Source organism: Ovis canadensis, chromosome 23 (genome assembly GCF_042477335.2).
Source record: "Ovis canadensis isolate MfBH-ARS-UI-01 breed Bighorn chromosome 23, ARS-UI_OviCan_v2, whole genome shotgun sequence".
Taxonomy (NCBI): Eukaryota; Metazoa; Chordata; class Mammalia; order Artiodactyla; family Bovidae; genus Ovis; species Ovis canadensis.
The window spans coordinates 46,410,722-46,426,924 of NC_091267.1; the positions used below are offsets into that span (position 1 = coordinate 46,410,722).

The 16,203-nt window shown below is 46.2% G+C and overlaps 1 protein-coding gene across 4 annotated transcripts in view; it reads right to left on the reverse strand.

Moving 5' to 3' along the window:
* Window positions 1-16,203, reverse strand: part of LAMA3 (laminin subunit alpha 3) — a 253,721-nt gene that overhangs the window by 103,180 nt on the left and 134,338 nt on the right. For all 4 annotated transcript variants that reach the window (XM_069569260.1, XM_069569259.1, XM_069569261.1 and 1 more), the window contains 7 exons: window positions 15,187-15,284; window positions 13,909-14,053; window positions 10,605-10,731; window positions 10,383-10,522; window positions 8,410-8,525; window positions 6,581-6,792; window positions 5,414-5,618 (listed from right to left, as the gene is read on the reverse strand). In XM_069569260.1, coding sequence (XP_069425361.1) covers window positions 5,414-5,618; window positions 6,581-6,792; window positions 8,410-8,525; window positions 10,383-10,522; window positions 10,605-10,731; window positions 13,909-14,053; window positions 15,187-15,284 — 1,043 coding nt within the window. The remainder of the gene's footprint in view (window positions 1-5,413; window positions 5,619-6,580; window positions 6,793-8,409; window positions 8,526-10,382; window positions 10,523-10,604; window positions 10,732-13,908; window positions 14,054-15,186; window positions 15,285-16,203) is intronic.

The following is a 16,203-nucleotide window of genomic DNA, read 5'->3' on the forward strand; positions in this document are numbered from 1 at the left end:
ATCAGAGGTTGAAGAAGAAATAGAATCTAGAGCTTTAAATTTAGGTAGGACAGTGATAGACAACAGACTCGGTATGATTTCAATACCTTTGAAAGTGAAAAATTAAAGTGGTAGTTGCTCAGTCATGTCCGACTCTTCGCGACTTCAGGACTGTAGCCCACCAGGCTCCTCTGTCTGTGGAATTCTCCAGTCAAGAATACTGGAGTGGGTTGTCATTCCTCTCTCCAGGGCTTCTTCCCAACCCAGGGATCAAACCCGAGTATCCCACATTACAGGCAGATTCTTTACTGTCTGAGCCACAGGGGAGGTCGGTCAATACCTTTAGACCATGAAATTGTTGCACCTTGTTCTATGTCTCTGGATATATTCCAGTGTCTCCCAGTTTACAGTCTATGGGAATTTGAATAAAATTTGTTTCCTACTATCCTGTGATTTTGTATAAATCTTAATTATGTTGAATAGGTTCACAGTGCTTTTCAGGTCTACTATATCCGTTACTTCTCTGTATTCTACTAACTTTTGAGGGTTCAATATTGAAACTCCAACTAAAAAATCTTAATTTAGCTACTAAAAAATAATCGTAATATATAGCGGAACTATATGTAATCTTGTTCTGTATTTCCCAAGTTTCCTATAAATGTGTTATCATACTTTCATAATTTACATAATTTCATAACCCACTCCAGTTTTCTTGCCTGGAGAATTCCATGGACAGAGGAGCCTGGTGGGCTACAGTCCATGGGGTCACAAAGAGTCGGACACAACTGAGCAACTAACACTTTCACACTTTCTTTCACTTCCAGCTATCTTTGATTATTTCTTTTACTTGAATGTTAGGTTCCTCCAAACGCATTCTTCATTTTCATTAGGAAATTTTTCAGAGGTGGTGGGAGCATTCTTTCCTCTAATATTTTCTAAAGAAATAATCCTTTAGGCAGTCAAAAGCTTTTTCGGCATCAGCACTGTGGAATTATCGTGGGTAATTTGTGCAATTTATGGTCATGTAATAAACTGAAGTTTTCCTTACATTATCTGCCAAGGGCCCTTTCACGACAAATCCGCTTTGATCATGGGTAGATATGTCATCCCATTACGTGATTACAGTCTTTTTGGTAACGTCAAGATAAAAGATTTCACCTTTCGCTTTGGGTGCAATGCAGGTCAGTAAGATTCCATTCCTGCTGATGTTCCCTCGGGCATGGGCAAAACTACCATACAGCCTGCCTCAGTTCCGAGTTAGGCATTTTCCAGGCTACTCAACTGCCATTGGCTAGTGCAGGTTTGTTAAACACTCCTTAGAATTCGTATCTAAAGTCCTACAGTACATCTCTCTCTCATAGGTGATGCCTTAAGCGTTTTTCTTTTTCTGACTGAGCCACAGCGCACGTGGGACCTTAGTGCGTCTGAGCAGGGATTGAGACCATACCACCCGCAGTGGAAGTGTGGAATCTTAACCACTGGACCGCCAGGGAACCCCTGATATTTATGGTTTTCAATGCATTCTTGGTTTCCTTTTTCTGTGGCAGCAGCTTTGAGAAACTATGTGAGGTTCTGTTCATAGCAATTTCTTCTGTTGAACAGCTAATCCCTTTTAAAACTCTCCCACTGGTTCTAAGACAGTGAATTCTTTGCCTTCTCCTCCTGCCTGAAAATTGCCTCTCCATCTGTGTGGCTCCTTTGCCTCCTATGATTAATCACAGGGACCCCCACACCTGTTCTCCCTCCTGTGTGTCTACACCTTCTCCTTGGGGGTCCTCTCTCACTCTCACCCTCGTACATGGTTCCCCAACCTCCAGTCCCAGCCCCAATCTCCTCCCTTGGGTGTCCTCTTTTCAGAAGAAAAAGTAAAGAAGTCATTATGGAAAAATGGAACTTTGTTGGACTGGTTTGCACTTTCTGTGGTCTAGTGAGTTTTTATTTTCAATTAAATATGGGGACACTGTATGCAGCTATGACGGTGGCCACTGCAATGTCCTGGGCTCCGTACTCTGCCAGGATTCCATCTCCCAGTGACTGTTCATTCCACTTCTCCTTGTTTATCTGCCCCTCTTGCTCTTCCATCTGGTTTTTTCTTCGTTTTTCCCAAGGTTATATATACATTGCTCATTCTCCTGTTCAAATGGAACCTTGTTTTTCACCCTGTCTTTCTTTAACTTTATTTTGTATTGGGGTACAGCCAATTCACAAACAATGTGATAATTTCAGGTGAACAGCAAAGGGACTCAGCCATACATATACATGTATCTGTTCTTTTCCAAACTCCCCTCCCATCCAGGCTGCCACATAACACTGAGCAGAGTTCCATGTGCTATACGGTAGATCCTTCTAGCTTATCTATTTTAAATACTGCAATCTGTTTTTATCCAGATTCCTACTCCCTTGAGTGGGGGAAGGATTTTAATGCTAACACCTCCCTCTCTGCTTCTTCCACTTGTCAGACTATTCATTCCTCTGAACAATTAGATGTTGGATTCTTTCCTTTGATTTGTTTTCCAAATATATTAAAAGGAATATCATTCCTAGTTCAATCTGTTTCCCGTTTTATAACACCCTGGATTTCCTTCTCTGTTTTTTTTCTATTGGAAGATAATCTCTTTATAATGTGCTGAAGCCAGTTCTAATTCTTCACTTTCCTTTGGTCTGGTCTCTCTTCTTCTACATTGACTGGGTCGTGACTGGCACATTTAGGTCCTTAGAGCTTCCCATTTATGCATCTTCTCCGGCCACAAGACAGCAAGCAACTCCTGGCACAGTGCCCCTTTCTGCTCTGGGACATCTCCACAGGTCCTGGTAGAAGTCTGTGCTTCCGCTGAATACCACTGTTCTTAGATGTCAGGACTTACTGGAAGTGGGTTAGACATCTTCACAGGCCCACTGGTGCAGTCAGGACCCAAAGTCTTAAGTAACGAGCTAAGTCCCTGTATCCTTCCAGAGAATAGCTTATGCCCCAGAGGGAACAGATCCTAATGTATGTTCATTAACTGTGATTAGAACTCTCCCGTATCACCTCAAAATTCTTTATGCAAGTCTCATTCCGTTTAAGCTCATAATCTGAGAAGGACGGACAACCAAGTTGACTCAGGGAAGACTCACAACCTGTGGTTTTAAAGACTTAGACTCTTCCATGACTCAAGTTCTCATTCAGCTTCCTTTCCCGAGAACAAAGGAACTACTAGGAATGGGGCAACAATCACGGGTGTGGTTAAGGGCCCGTCCTCAGGAAAAGTCAACACTGCTGCTATAGAGAGGGGAATGTTGTCCCCAGAAGATACATCCAAGTTCTAAGCCCCCAGTATCTAGAATGTGACCTAGGAAGGAGGATTTTTGCAGACATAATCAATATGAGGTCATATTGGAGTAAGGTAGGTCCTAATTCAATACCACTGGTATCCTTAAAAGGAAAGAAAGACACAGGTATACATATAGATATAATGGAATACCACTTGGCCATAAGAAAAAATGAAATTTTGCAATTGCAACAATATGCTTGGACCAGAAAGGCACTGTGTATACATGCTAAGTCGCTTCAGTTGTGTCCGATTCTTTGTGACCCCATGCACTGTAGCCCACCAGGCTCCTCTGTTCCATAGGATTTTCCAGGCAAGAATACTGGAGTGGGTTGCCATTTCCTTCTCCAGGGGATCTTCCCCACCCAAGGATCGAGCCCGGGTCTCCTGCATTGCATGCAGATTTTTTACCATTAGAGCCACCTGAGAAGCCCAGAAGACATGCTGAATGAAATAAGTCAGAGAAAGACAAACAGTGCATATCACTTGTATGTAGAATCTAAAAAAAAAAAAAAAAAGAAAACAAACCAGTGGATATAAAACAATAAAAACAGACTCACAGACACAGAGAACAAACTAGTGGTTACCAGTGGGGAGAGGGAAGGAGGGAGGGACCCAAGAGAGGCAGGGGATGAAGAGGCACAAACTATTATATAAAAGCAAATGAGCTACAAGGGTATTTTTTACAGCAACATATAAAATATTGGAAAAATAGTCAATATTTTATAATCATTATAAATGCTGTATAACTCTAAAAACCTGTGCACCACCATGTTGCACACCTGAAACGTATATATTATACATCAACCGTACCTCAACTGAGACAAGGTAGAAAAAAAAAAATTAAAAGCTGAAAGAAGAAAGAAAAGACACAGACACATACAGAGGAGACCCCCGTGTGAAGACAGAGACGCACAAGCAGAATCCATGAGACGACAGAGGCAGAGTCAAGGAATTTCAAGGACTGTCGACAACATGGGAAGGAAAGAGATAAGCATGGAACAGGGTCTCTGCTGGAGCCTTTAGAAAGGGCACGGTGCCGTCGACTTGATTTCAGACTTTAGCCTTTTGACTCTGAAGATGCCCAGTGTGTGGTCATTTGTCAGAGCGGCCTCAGGAAATGAACACAGCTGCAGTGGAGTAGGAGGTGCGGGCGCCTGCCAGCAGCAGCCACAGCCCCTCCCGGCTGTCACACCCGGATCACAGACACAGACCCAGACATCCGGTACCCGGGGTGGGATGGGGGGGGGACGAGGAAGGGACTCAGAAGGGACTGAGTCTCATGTTGTCTCCTGCACACGTGCATGCCACACCCGCCTGGATGGAAAAAGATCTGCTTCGGTCTCCCTGCCACATAATCCCTGTGGGATTCTTTCCAGCCTCTTCTTCTAGGAGACAGGGTCCTCTTCTTCACCCCCTGTGCTTACTCTCCAGTCCTGCAGAGATCAGGCTGATCACTCGGATCACGCGACATCAGCCTCTGGTTTCATATGCAGAGCTGATCTGCTGGAAGAGCCTCTTGGCTCTACAGCATCTGTTTGAACCGCCCTCTCCTCATCGCTCAGCAGTTGTGCCTGGTGGGCCTGGGGGCAGCCCCCCTTACAGGCCAGGCTCTCCAATAGGTACTGCTCACCCTGCCACCCTCCCCAAAACTGACCCCCCGGTGGAGACCCCACACGGCCTCTAGCTCGCCTGTCTGAGTCAGGGCGGCGGGATCCGGATTTTAGACTTCATCATGTATTGTGCTTAACAAAACTAGCAGCTTACGAGAGAGAAGGTTTAGAGCTCAAACCTCAGTACAGGCCAAGAGGCGCTCACCACTCAGTGAATGACCCAGGAGATGGAACTGATCACTTTATCACACGCGCAGCATATAAACACACAGAACAAGGCTGGAGAGGACAGTGAGGCTGCTCGAACCCCAGGCAACAGCTATCTGCCCACCCAGGCTCTGCCAAGCTACCCTGAGCCCCAGGGGACCAGTTACTCCACACACCACGCCCGTCCTGGGTGGGGAGTGCCACAGAGCAGTGTTGAAGTGGGAAGTAAACGAGGACCCAAGTGGGGGCCCATGGCATCTTCCCTTCCCAGGACAGGATGTGACAGGCTAGCCCCCCAGGCCTCACCTGCACTGCCCGTGGTCCTGGTCGCACTCCACGGTGGCGGCCCTGTCGGTGCCCATCCGGGAACAATTGCAGCCTTCGCAACCGGCCAGGGGGTGGAAGCTGAAGGAGCGCACCTCACACATGTCACACTGGGGCCTGACCGTCCGGGGAGGACACAGGCACCGCCCTGTTGTCTCCTCACAAAGGCGCCGGCCACAGTTGCAAGCTGGCCAAGGATAAAGAGACATGGTATAAGGGTTAGACGCCCCTGATCTCCAGCAAAACTGCACCACCAGCGTTTTCAGAAGCTTCCAAAGGGTATCTGGGAGTAAGGTCTTGTTTTTCCTTCATTATGGCATCACTGAGTGTGGTTGATCTGAAAGGCTCCTTTCTGGGGCCAAGACCAACCACGTCCAATGCTGAGGGTGGAGAAGTGTGTGGACACTGAGTGAGGCATCACTGGACCTACTGACCTCAAGGTAGACACTCGTAGGGGCCTCCCCCTCATCCTCAGGCTGAGGCTGTGTGCCATTCTAATGTGAAGTCTGGCCTTCGTTAGAGGGTCTGCTCCTCCCAGTCTCCCCGAAGGGCCTTCACATTGCCCCAGGGCGCTGGGCCCAAGATCAGGGGTGGGGCCTGCAGCAGGCAAAGGCTGGCCTCCACGCGGGGCCTCTGCACCCCTCACACAGCGTGGGCTGGGCCTTGTCTAGGGCGGCAGGACAATTCTTAGACGAAGATCCATGGCCTCCTCAGAGAGGAAGGTGCCCTCTGACCCTGGGTTTCCTCCCACCTCGACTAAGCTTTGGTGGTTAGGCTGCAAAAACTGAAGCCTACCCCATCCCACTAGGAAGAGGGCCAAGCTGTCCGGTGTTTTGAAGCTTAAGGTTATTTCCCTTCACCTTCTTTGCCAAGGGCATGGGTCCCCTAGCCCAGGAGACACAAATACGTCTTTTCTAGAAGCCTGCTACTCAGAGAGTGGTCCCTGGACCAGCGGCATGGGAATCCTCTGAGTGGCTGTGGGAAATGTAGACTCTCAGGCCCCAGCCCAGGCCTCCTGACTCAGAATCTGCACTCTCACAAGATCCCCAGGTGAGTCTCCAGCACAGTGAAACTGGACAAGCCCTGCCCTGGGCGGGCTTCATCCACCTGGACCAGAGATGACCTTGGCTGCCCCAAACGTGTGCTTACGTTTGCAGTGCGGGAACCCATAGAAGCCCGTCTGACAGCGGGTACACTGCCGCCCGATGACGTGGGGCCGGCACGGGCACTGCCCGCCCTCGGGGCTGCAGGGGTGGCCGATGGCCCCGGCGGGGTGGCACTCGCAAGGCAGTGCGCCCTCGTGGTAAAGGGCCACCAGGGATCTGGCAGAATTCTTACAGAATTCAGAGGCTCTCTGGGGGCTGTGGGAACAAGAACACACAGTGAGATCCTGGGAGGCATGCCCAGAAATGGTCCCACCTTCCCCTTCCCACACACCCCACCAAGCAGTGTTTTGGGAGAGGGGCTCTGGCGTCTAGGAAAAAGTGAGCAGAAACCCCACCCCTGCACTTACAATGGTTGACAGCACCCACCCACCCCCATCTACTTCAGGACTCATCACAGGACTGGTGGGCGGGAACCTTTGGTGGCTGGAATAAAAGGGTGAAGATTCATCTATAGGATGAGTTGTATGGTATATAGGTTCTATCTCAATACAGCAGTCACCAAAAAATTTATACCTGCATGTGCTATGATATACCACTTAGGATAATAATGAGGAGGAGGTGAATCGTCAACTTTTACTGAACATGTATGTTAAAAGTTTTCCGTTTAACCTCATAAGCTGAAGCTCCAATACTTTGGCCCCCTGATGGTAACAGCGAACTCACTGGAAAATCCCCTGATGCTAAGAAAGATTGAAGGCAAAAGGAGAAGGGGGCGGCAGAGGATGAGGTGGTTAGACAGCATCACCAACTCAATGGACATTGGAGCAAACTCCGGGAGATGGTGAAGGAGAGGGAATCCTGACGTGCTGCAGTCCATGGTGTCGCAAAGAGCTGGACACAACTTAGTGACTGAACAACGTTAACCTGACACCCACCTAACCGATTAGGCCGAAGCCCCATTTCACAGGTGAGATAAGGAAGGCTCCTAGAAGTTAAGCAACATTCTTGAGGGCACAGAGCTATGGAGGGTGGGGTAGGCACTCAAATCCACAGCGGTCTGACCTCAGAGCCCTTGCTGTTAATATTTTCTGTACAAGAGGTTTCCACCCTCTGGAGGCCCAGGTTCCTCAGGAAACCTACAAGGTGGCAGGGAGGGGGGGTCTGCAGGAGAGACTGACAGGAACTGATAGTAAGGGCTGTTCTACGCTCTTAGCATCTGGGAACCCACCAAATGAGGACAGGGAGGCCTGGCCTTCTGTAATGCTCCTCACTGATGAAAGGGCAAAGGAGAGCGGGAATCAGGGCTGATGTGCCCTGCAGCAGAGGTAACCATTTGGTATCTTTCAGGAATCCGAGTTGGCCAACAGGAAGCAACAAAGAGGAAGAGAAACCCCCAAGCAGCCTGTGAATCCTGGCTTGGGGGTGATCTGCTGAGATCAGAGTTGAAGAGGGAAATCCCGCCCAGACGGACATGATGAGATAGTACACAGGTCAGTGTGTGCCGAGGATCAGGGACTCACTGCTGCTCCCTTGGGCGCTCAGAGGAGGAAGACAGACCCGAACGCCACCCCTCCCCGGGCCTCCTGCTCTGGTTGGGAATGTGGGACAGCCTCAGGCCTCCCATGGCTGTGCCACCAAGTGATGTGTGCATGCTAAGTCGCTTCGGTCACGTCCGACTCTTTGCAACCCTAAGGGCTCCTCCGTCCATGGGATTTTCCTGGCAAGAATACGGGAGTGGGTTGCCATGCCCTCCTCCCGGGGATCTTCTCGATCCTGGGGTTGAACTCAGCTTCTCTTGTGTCTCCTGCATTGGCAGGCGGGTTCTTTACCACCAGTGCCACCTAGGAAGCCCTCACACAAAGTGATACTTACTCAATATAAAAACTGTCTCCTCCACAATTGGTGACAAACTCCAACGACTTGTCCAGTGATTTTCTGTGAAGGATCTGGTAGTCGTAATTCTCTGCAGGCACCACTAGGACACGGACCTAAAGGGAAAGTGTCAGCATGCCTTTGGATTTTCAGCAGCACGGCACACCCACGGCTCCACCATGCTTTCTCTTCACTAAGATCATGTTACATCGCTTCAGTCGTGTCTGACTCTTTGCAACCCCATGGACTATGGCCCACCAGGCTCCTCCGTCCATGGGGAATCTCCAGGCAAGAATACTGGAGTGGGTTGCCAGATCAGTGTTCTTTATTGTTAAGTCCAAGACCACATGAAACAGAACTTACAAAAAAAGAATCACAAAGCAACCCTAACTCAGTGTTGAAGGCTCAGGACACATTCCCCCTAGGGAAATGATAATGAGTTGGGGGGACAGACCCCCTGGAGCGCCTGCTCAGAGGCGCAGCAGCCTTGGGTGCTGGGTGGGGATAGGAGACAGAGGCCTGTTATGATGTCAGGGCCCCGTGTGATCCATCCCTGCGATGACCCTGGATCTCCAGGGGGTGGAATTTTGTATTTTTATTTATTTATTTTTATTTTTTAGTCTTTCTTTTTCTTTCATATTTATTTGGCTGTGCCAGGTCTTAGTCACAGCTCAAGGGATCTTTGATTTTTGTCGGGGCATTTGAAATCTTTTTAGTTGTAGCATGTAAACTCTCAGTTGCAGCATGTAGGAGCTAGTTCCCTGGTCAGGAATCAAACCTGAATCCCCTGCACTGGAAGTGAGCAGTCTTAACCACTGGACCATCAGGGAAGTCCTCATTCTGTATTTTCAGAGAGTAAGCAAACTGAAACGGCAGGACCAATGGGGAGACTCATATGGTGGCTTGCCCCTGAAATGCCTAACCTGTCAGATACTCTATTATGAATAATTGTGGCCCCAGTCTTTAAAAATACCGCCCTGTATTCTCTGTACCTGTGTAAATCAGACCACAGCAGTAACAAATGCTGCAGGAAATTTCAACATCTTTGTCAACTACTCAGCCACTGACAGTGTACAGAGTCTATTGCTCTCATGTTATTCAATTCAACAAACATTGCCGAACACCGGTGCCAGATGGTGTTTCAGGCACAGGGATACAAAATATATCCCCTGACCCTGGGATGACATCCTCAGAGAGAAAGGAGGCATGAGCAAGAATTGGAGGGTTCAGGGCAGGCCTGGACAGTGTTTGCTGGCTCTCAAAGGCTTTACAGGCATTGGGTGATCATGATTCCACCAGCCAAGGTGATAAACAAGGAACGGGGCACCTGGGGTCTATACAGGTAACAGGCTAAGCTGGAGGGACCTGTGAGCGCTCTGGCTATGGGGCTGCACAGTAGATGGTCCCAGAGCTCAGGAAAGATGGGAAATGAGGTCACAGGTGTGGGTATCATTCCCACAGAGGGGAGAACAGAATCAACAGGCACAGATGATGTTATATGAAGAGAAATCTTAGAACAAGGGGTCTCAGTGTCAAGCCCAAGGGCACACTGACATGAAAGGGATGAAAGGGAAGAGAACTCACTGAAGGAGCACTGGAGAAAGCAGGGAAAGCCAAGAGAAAGTAGCTATGGGAGCCAAAACAGGATAGTTTCAGGAAGAAAGGAGTGTTCAACGCCTCAGAGAGAGACTTGTCAGATGAGAGCGAGGTGGGACTGATGGAGACAGAGAGACAGCTCCCATGCTTCATGCAGGGGAGTTTTCTTCCCAGTCGCTTCTCTAGTATTCTGATTTCCCTTGATTTTAATAGTCACAGACCTTTTTTTGCTAAAGGCAGCTGTAAAATTTAAACGTTTTTCTATAAACATGGCTTCAATTCCCTGGAGGAATTACTGCCATGAGCCAGAACAGACACACAGAGCAGCCGACCAAGGCAAGCACGTAAAGAGTATGAGAGGAAAGAGCAGAACGCACCAAAACTAAGGACTTTCCCTCTGGAATTGTCACAGTCAGGGCCACCTCCGGCTCCGAGATGTCAAACTCAACCTGATCTCCGGTGATCACTTGGTCCCGGCAGCCAAGCACATGGGGGCAAAAAGAGGCCCGGAAGACACCTAGGGGCAGAGGGAGGCAGTCCTGTCACAGCCCTGCCAGGACAGGTGAGCCCCAAAACCGGCCCTGCTCCCTGTAGCTCACCTGCCTGCAGCCGTCCTCCATCCACAGACACCTGTGCCGGGAACGTTGGATGTGCTGGTTGATAAAAATGGACAACGATGACATACCGACCTGGGCGTGGTACTAGGCCTTGAAGGGTCACCTGGTTCTAGGTGGAAAAATAAAATCTTCTCAAGCTGTAGTTTAGTTCAGTTCAGTCGCTCAGTCGTGTCCGACTCTTTGCAACCCCATGAACCACAGCACGCCAGGCCTCCCTGTCCATCACCAACTTCCGCAGTCCACCCAAACCCATGTCCATTGAGTTGGTGATGCCATCCAACCATCTCATCCTCTGTTGTCCCCTTCTCCTCCTGCCCTCAATCTTTCCCAGCATCAGGGTCTTTTCAAATGAGTCAGCTCTTTGCATCAGGTGCCCAAAGTATTGGAGTTTCAGCTTCAGCATCAGTCCTTCCAATGAACACCCAGGACTGATCCCCTTTAGGATGGACTAGTTGGATCTCCTTGCAGTCCAAGGGACTCTCAAGAGTCTTCTCCAACACCACAGTTCAAAAGCATCAATTCTTCAGCACTCAGCTTTCTTTACAGTTCAACTCTCACATCCATACATGACTACTGGAAAAACCATAGCCTTGACTAGACTGACCTTTGTTGGCAAAGTAATGTCTCTGCTTTTTAATATGCTTTCTAAGTTGGTCATAACTTTCCTTCCAAGTAGTAAGCGTCTTTTAATTTCATGGCTGAAGTCACCATCTGCAGTGATTTTGGAGCCCCAAAAAATAAAGTCTGACACTGTTTCCACTGTTTCCCCATCTATTTGCCGTGAAGTGATGGGACCAGATGTCATGATCTTCATTTTCTGAATGTTGAGCTTTAAGCCAACTTTTTCACTCTCCTCTTTCACTTTCATCAAGAGGCTCTTTAGGTCTTCTTCACTTTCTGCCATAAGGATGGTGCCATCTGCATATCTGAGGTTATTGATATTTCACCCGGCAATCTTGATTCCAGCTTGTGTTTCTTCCAGTCCAGTGTTTCTCATGATGTACTCTGCATATAAGTTAAATAAGCAGGGTGACAATATACAGACTTGACGTACTCCTTTTCCTATTTGGAACCAGTCTGTTGTTCCATGTCCACTTCTAACTGCTGCTTCCTGACCTGCATACAGTTTTCTCAAGAGGCAGGCCAGGTGGTCTGGTATTCCCATCTCTTGAAGAATTTTCCACACAGTCAAAGGCTTTGGCATAGTCAATAAAGTAGAAATAGATGTTTTTCTGGAACTCTCTTGCGTTTTCAATGATCCAGTGGATGTTGGCAATTTGATCTCTGGTTCCTCTGCCTTTTCTAAAACCAGCTTGAACATCTGGAAGTTCATTATTCATGTATTGCTGAAGCCTGGCTTGGAGAATTTTAAGCATTACTTGACTAGCATGTGAGATGAGTGTAACTGTGCAGTAGTTTGAGCATTCTTTGGCATTGCCTTTCTTTGGGATTGGAATGAAAACTGACCTTTTCCAGTCAAATTGCAGAGTTATTACTAATTAGGATCACAGGACATTTCAAGAATAAAAATCAAAACAATGCAGGTATTTATCCAGTAAAGGCTGGGATGTTGGGAAAGACTGAAGGCAGAAGAAGGGGGCGAGCAGCAGAGGATGAGATAAATAGTCTTACTGACTCAACAGACATGAGTCTGAGCAAACTCCAGGCGGTAGTGAAGGACAGGGAAGTCTGGTATGTTACAGTCTATGGGGTTGCAAAGAGTCAGACATGACTTAGTGACTGAACAACAACAATTTACCCAAGTGAAGTAAAAAACCCACATTCACACAAAGCCTTCCGTTGAATCTTTGTAGCAGCTTTATTTGTAGTCACAAACACTGGAAACCAACCACATGACTTTCAGCTGCAGAATGGACAAGCCAACAGTGGGACAACCATAAACAAGACTGGAGGGAGTCTCATTTGGTACAATCACTTTGGGAAACTATATGTGGTTTCTACCAAACATATAATTGAGTAATTGCATTTCTAGGTACATCACAAGAGAAATGCATGCTCTGTGTGCAAAAAGCCATACAAGAATGTTCCGAGAATTCAAGCACCACCTGTAATAACCATGTAACAAAGAGTCAGACTCCATTTTTTCTATTTGATGGTTTTCAAGCTCCATCTTTCATCCTTTGCCTTTTGTCCCACAGCTGGACAAGCTGTAAGAAAGCCCAGGTGTTCATCCCTTGGCAGAGGTTGGAAATTCAGACCCTATAAATTCTAGCCCATGAGAGAGGGAGCCCTCACCTGGACCCCCCCACCCCACTATGCCCCTGCCTGACCATAATGAAAACCAGGTTCAGACTCCAACACTCGCTCAGGCTTGAGTGTGAGCCAGGTTCTCCCCAGAAAGCCTCACTATGTGACTAATAAGTCTTTCCAAACCTCAAAATAATAATTTTAAAACTACAAGAATAGCAACAATAAAAGAGTATCTTTCAAATGAGAGCTGGGCCTTGGAGGGTAAGTAACTTATGAAAGGTCATAGACTAATTTTATAGCAAAACCAGGACTAGAACTCTATTGTCATGACTAATTAATTTCCCCCTACTACTCTAGGCTGCCTACCCCATACGGGATCTTATTAAATTTTCTCTCCCAAATCCTTTTATTTCCTATCTTAATGCAACATGAATTGACATGAGCCATCTCTAGGATTAAAAAGACATGTCATCAGAACAAACATTAAGTCCTGCAATTCTGTGGTTTATGATGAAAAAAATGTGTTTTCCCTTCATATATTTCATCTTTGTGTTCTAGATGATTAATCAATACATGTTTATTGGGAATTTCCTGCCTACAAATTGGTGTTGCAAAAAAAATCTGTTAGATTTCTAAAAGTGCTTGTGTTCTCATTTAAGAAGATAATTAATAAACTCAACCATGTTAAGTAGCAGTAGCCCATGCAAATATGACTTATCCTAAGATGGGTTATGAAAAATTGCCAGATGACTGTGCAGACAGAGATGCAGGAGGGAAAGAGAGCATTGGGATAGGCTGGCCACAAACAGAATTAACTGCAAGCCTCATTCCTGAGATTCTCCACAGTTGAAAGCAGAGGTGCTCAAGCTTTAGGGGCAGCAAACACCCCTTGAGGAGTCTGTTAAAAAACAGATTCCTGGGCTACCCTCCAGAGTTTCTGACTCAGCAGTTCTTGGGTGAGGCTTGCAGATCCGTATTCCTAACAAGTTCCCAGGGGTTGCAGGGGGGATGCAGCTGGTTGGGACCAGCTTTGAGAACCACCAGTTCACAAGAAACACACTCGGGGTAACCCTACCTGCGGGGCCTTCAACGTGACCCCAAGAACAGTATCGGCTGGAGGTGAAGGATCCTCCGGCAGGCAAGGGGAAGACCCACCAGTCGGGACATCCAAAATTAGTGCTGTTGGAGGAGTTTCAGGGACCAGGGAGACACAGGAGGCACTGAAAAACAGAATGTTGAAAAATAACCAAAACCCAAAGAACTGTCCCTTTGAAGAGACAGATTCTAAGCATTAAAAGGACCCAGAGAAGGGCCTCCTCTCGTGATCCACTGGTTAAGACTCTGCCCTTCCACTGCAGGGGATGCAGGTTTGACCCCTGGCTGGGGAAGTTCCACATACCACCTAGTGCAGCCAAAAAATAATAATAATAATACATTTGGGATTTCTCTAGCAGTTTGGACATTAAGACTTTAATCTGGCCAAAAAACCAAAATATAAAACAGAAGCAGTACTGTAACAAAGTCAATAAAGACTTTAAAAATGGTCCACATTTTTAAAAAAAATCTTATAAAAAAAAGGATCCAGAGAACCACAGGTCTGCAGAGATCTCTATACAAAGATATTTGGTGGGCCAAATATATCCCACTTGCCTACCTAATACAATGAGCTCAGACCAGAAAAAATCTTAATTTTGAAGGAACAGAAGCTAGATGGAAACTTATTGAAACTTCCCTCTCTAGTACTAAAATTCATTGCTAAATGATATCAATGCAATGAAACATTATTCACCTCTAAATATCAAGACATAAAGCTATATAAAAATAAAAAGAACAAACAGCCATCATTTCTTTCAGGCACAGCCAGATTTTACTGTCTTGGTGGTTTCCATAAAGATGCATAATATGTCATGACTGTGTCCCTAAAGCATTTTTGAATCTACATCCAAATAACCTTTCCCAAATCCCAATAATCATTGGTTACCTAATTCTCATAACATAGTTGTGAGATTGGGTCATTATTTTCATGGTTTTTTTCATGAAGAGTCTCAGACATAGAGATTAAAGGATTGGAACAGACTGGATCTTGGTGAGAGCTCAGAACAGAAATCAGAGTAACTCCCTTCAAGGACAAGGCTTAACCATTTCCCCCAGTTGCTACTATGTCAGCTTCCTGATGTTATGGAATTCTGGAAAAATTGCTGGGATAAATGATTTAGCTCTTAAAAGAAAAATGCACCACCAGCTTTTAGCATCTTGGCCTGGGATCACTTCTAAAGTGAAATATAAAGCATAGCCTTAAAAGCATTAAGTATCGCTAAAAACAGACAAGGGATAAAGGAAGGAAACACATTACCTTTGATTAACAAATCGCCCGTAACTGGCAATGCATTTGACGTGAGGTCTCAAATATTCTGTTGAGAATTCTTCAGTGGGTATGATACAAACTTGATGCTGTCCAACAAATATAAGAAGGTACATGCCAGTTATCACCCAAGTCAAGGTTATGACCAAACATGCACTTGTAAGAAAACAGCTAAAAATTCATCCAGAGAAATTAAAACTATCCCTTTACAGCAGTAAATATCATAGGATAGCATTCTCTATGGCATCATTACATGGACACAAGGTTTTTTTTACTGTTATACAGGATCACTGATTAAATTGTTCCTGATTAAATTCTTATTAAATAATCATATAAACAAATAAAATCATGTGAAAGTTCAAAACAACTCGGCCAGCAACTTTGGACAGTGTCTCCTCTCCTGCACTGGGCTGATGCTGGCTCCTCAGACCCCTAGGCAGGGAGAGGGGGATGTGGTGGGCAGTCGGGGAGCCTGCTGCTCAGAAAGACGGATGCTCCTGCTATAAATAACCCTTCTCAATAGAGAAGGGCTCGTATCGCAGGCATATCTGAACTCTGTCTCCAGAGCTAGTTTCTGAGTCACAGAAGAAACTCAGTCAATAACTTAATACCACTTTTCATTTTAAATCAATAACTATAACCGGCTAGATCACAAAGCCATTCAGTAACAATAGATTTTAACTGAACACCTACTATGTGCCAGGCACTGAGACTGGGGGATCATATGAGACCAAGATGGACATCCTCCTGCCTTCATGGAGCTTTCATTCTAGCCAGCCTTGACTCTGAATGACATCTGACTATTTCGGAAAGGGCAAACTTATGCTTAAAAGAAGAACTTTCAGCCCCATCACAGTTTCCAAAGATGAAAAGGTTAAGATTCATTTGGCTCATTATGTTCAAAAAAGAAAGTCATCCTTAAAAAAAAGAAAAGTCTTGAGTTGTATAACATATAATAATTTTTAAAAACTGAATTCCAGGTAGTTCTTAAGAGAAAGCTCAACATTT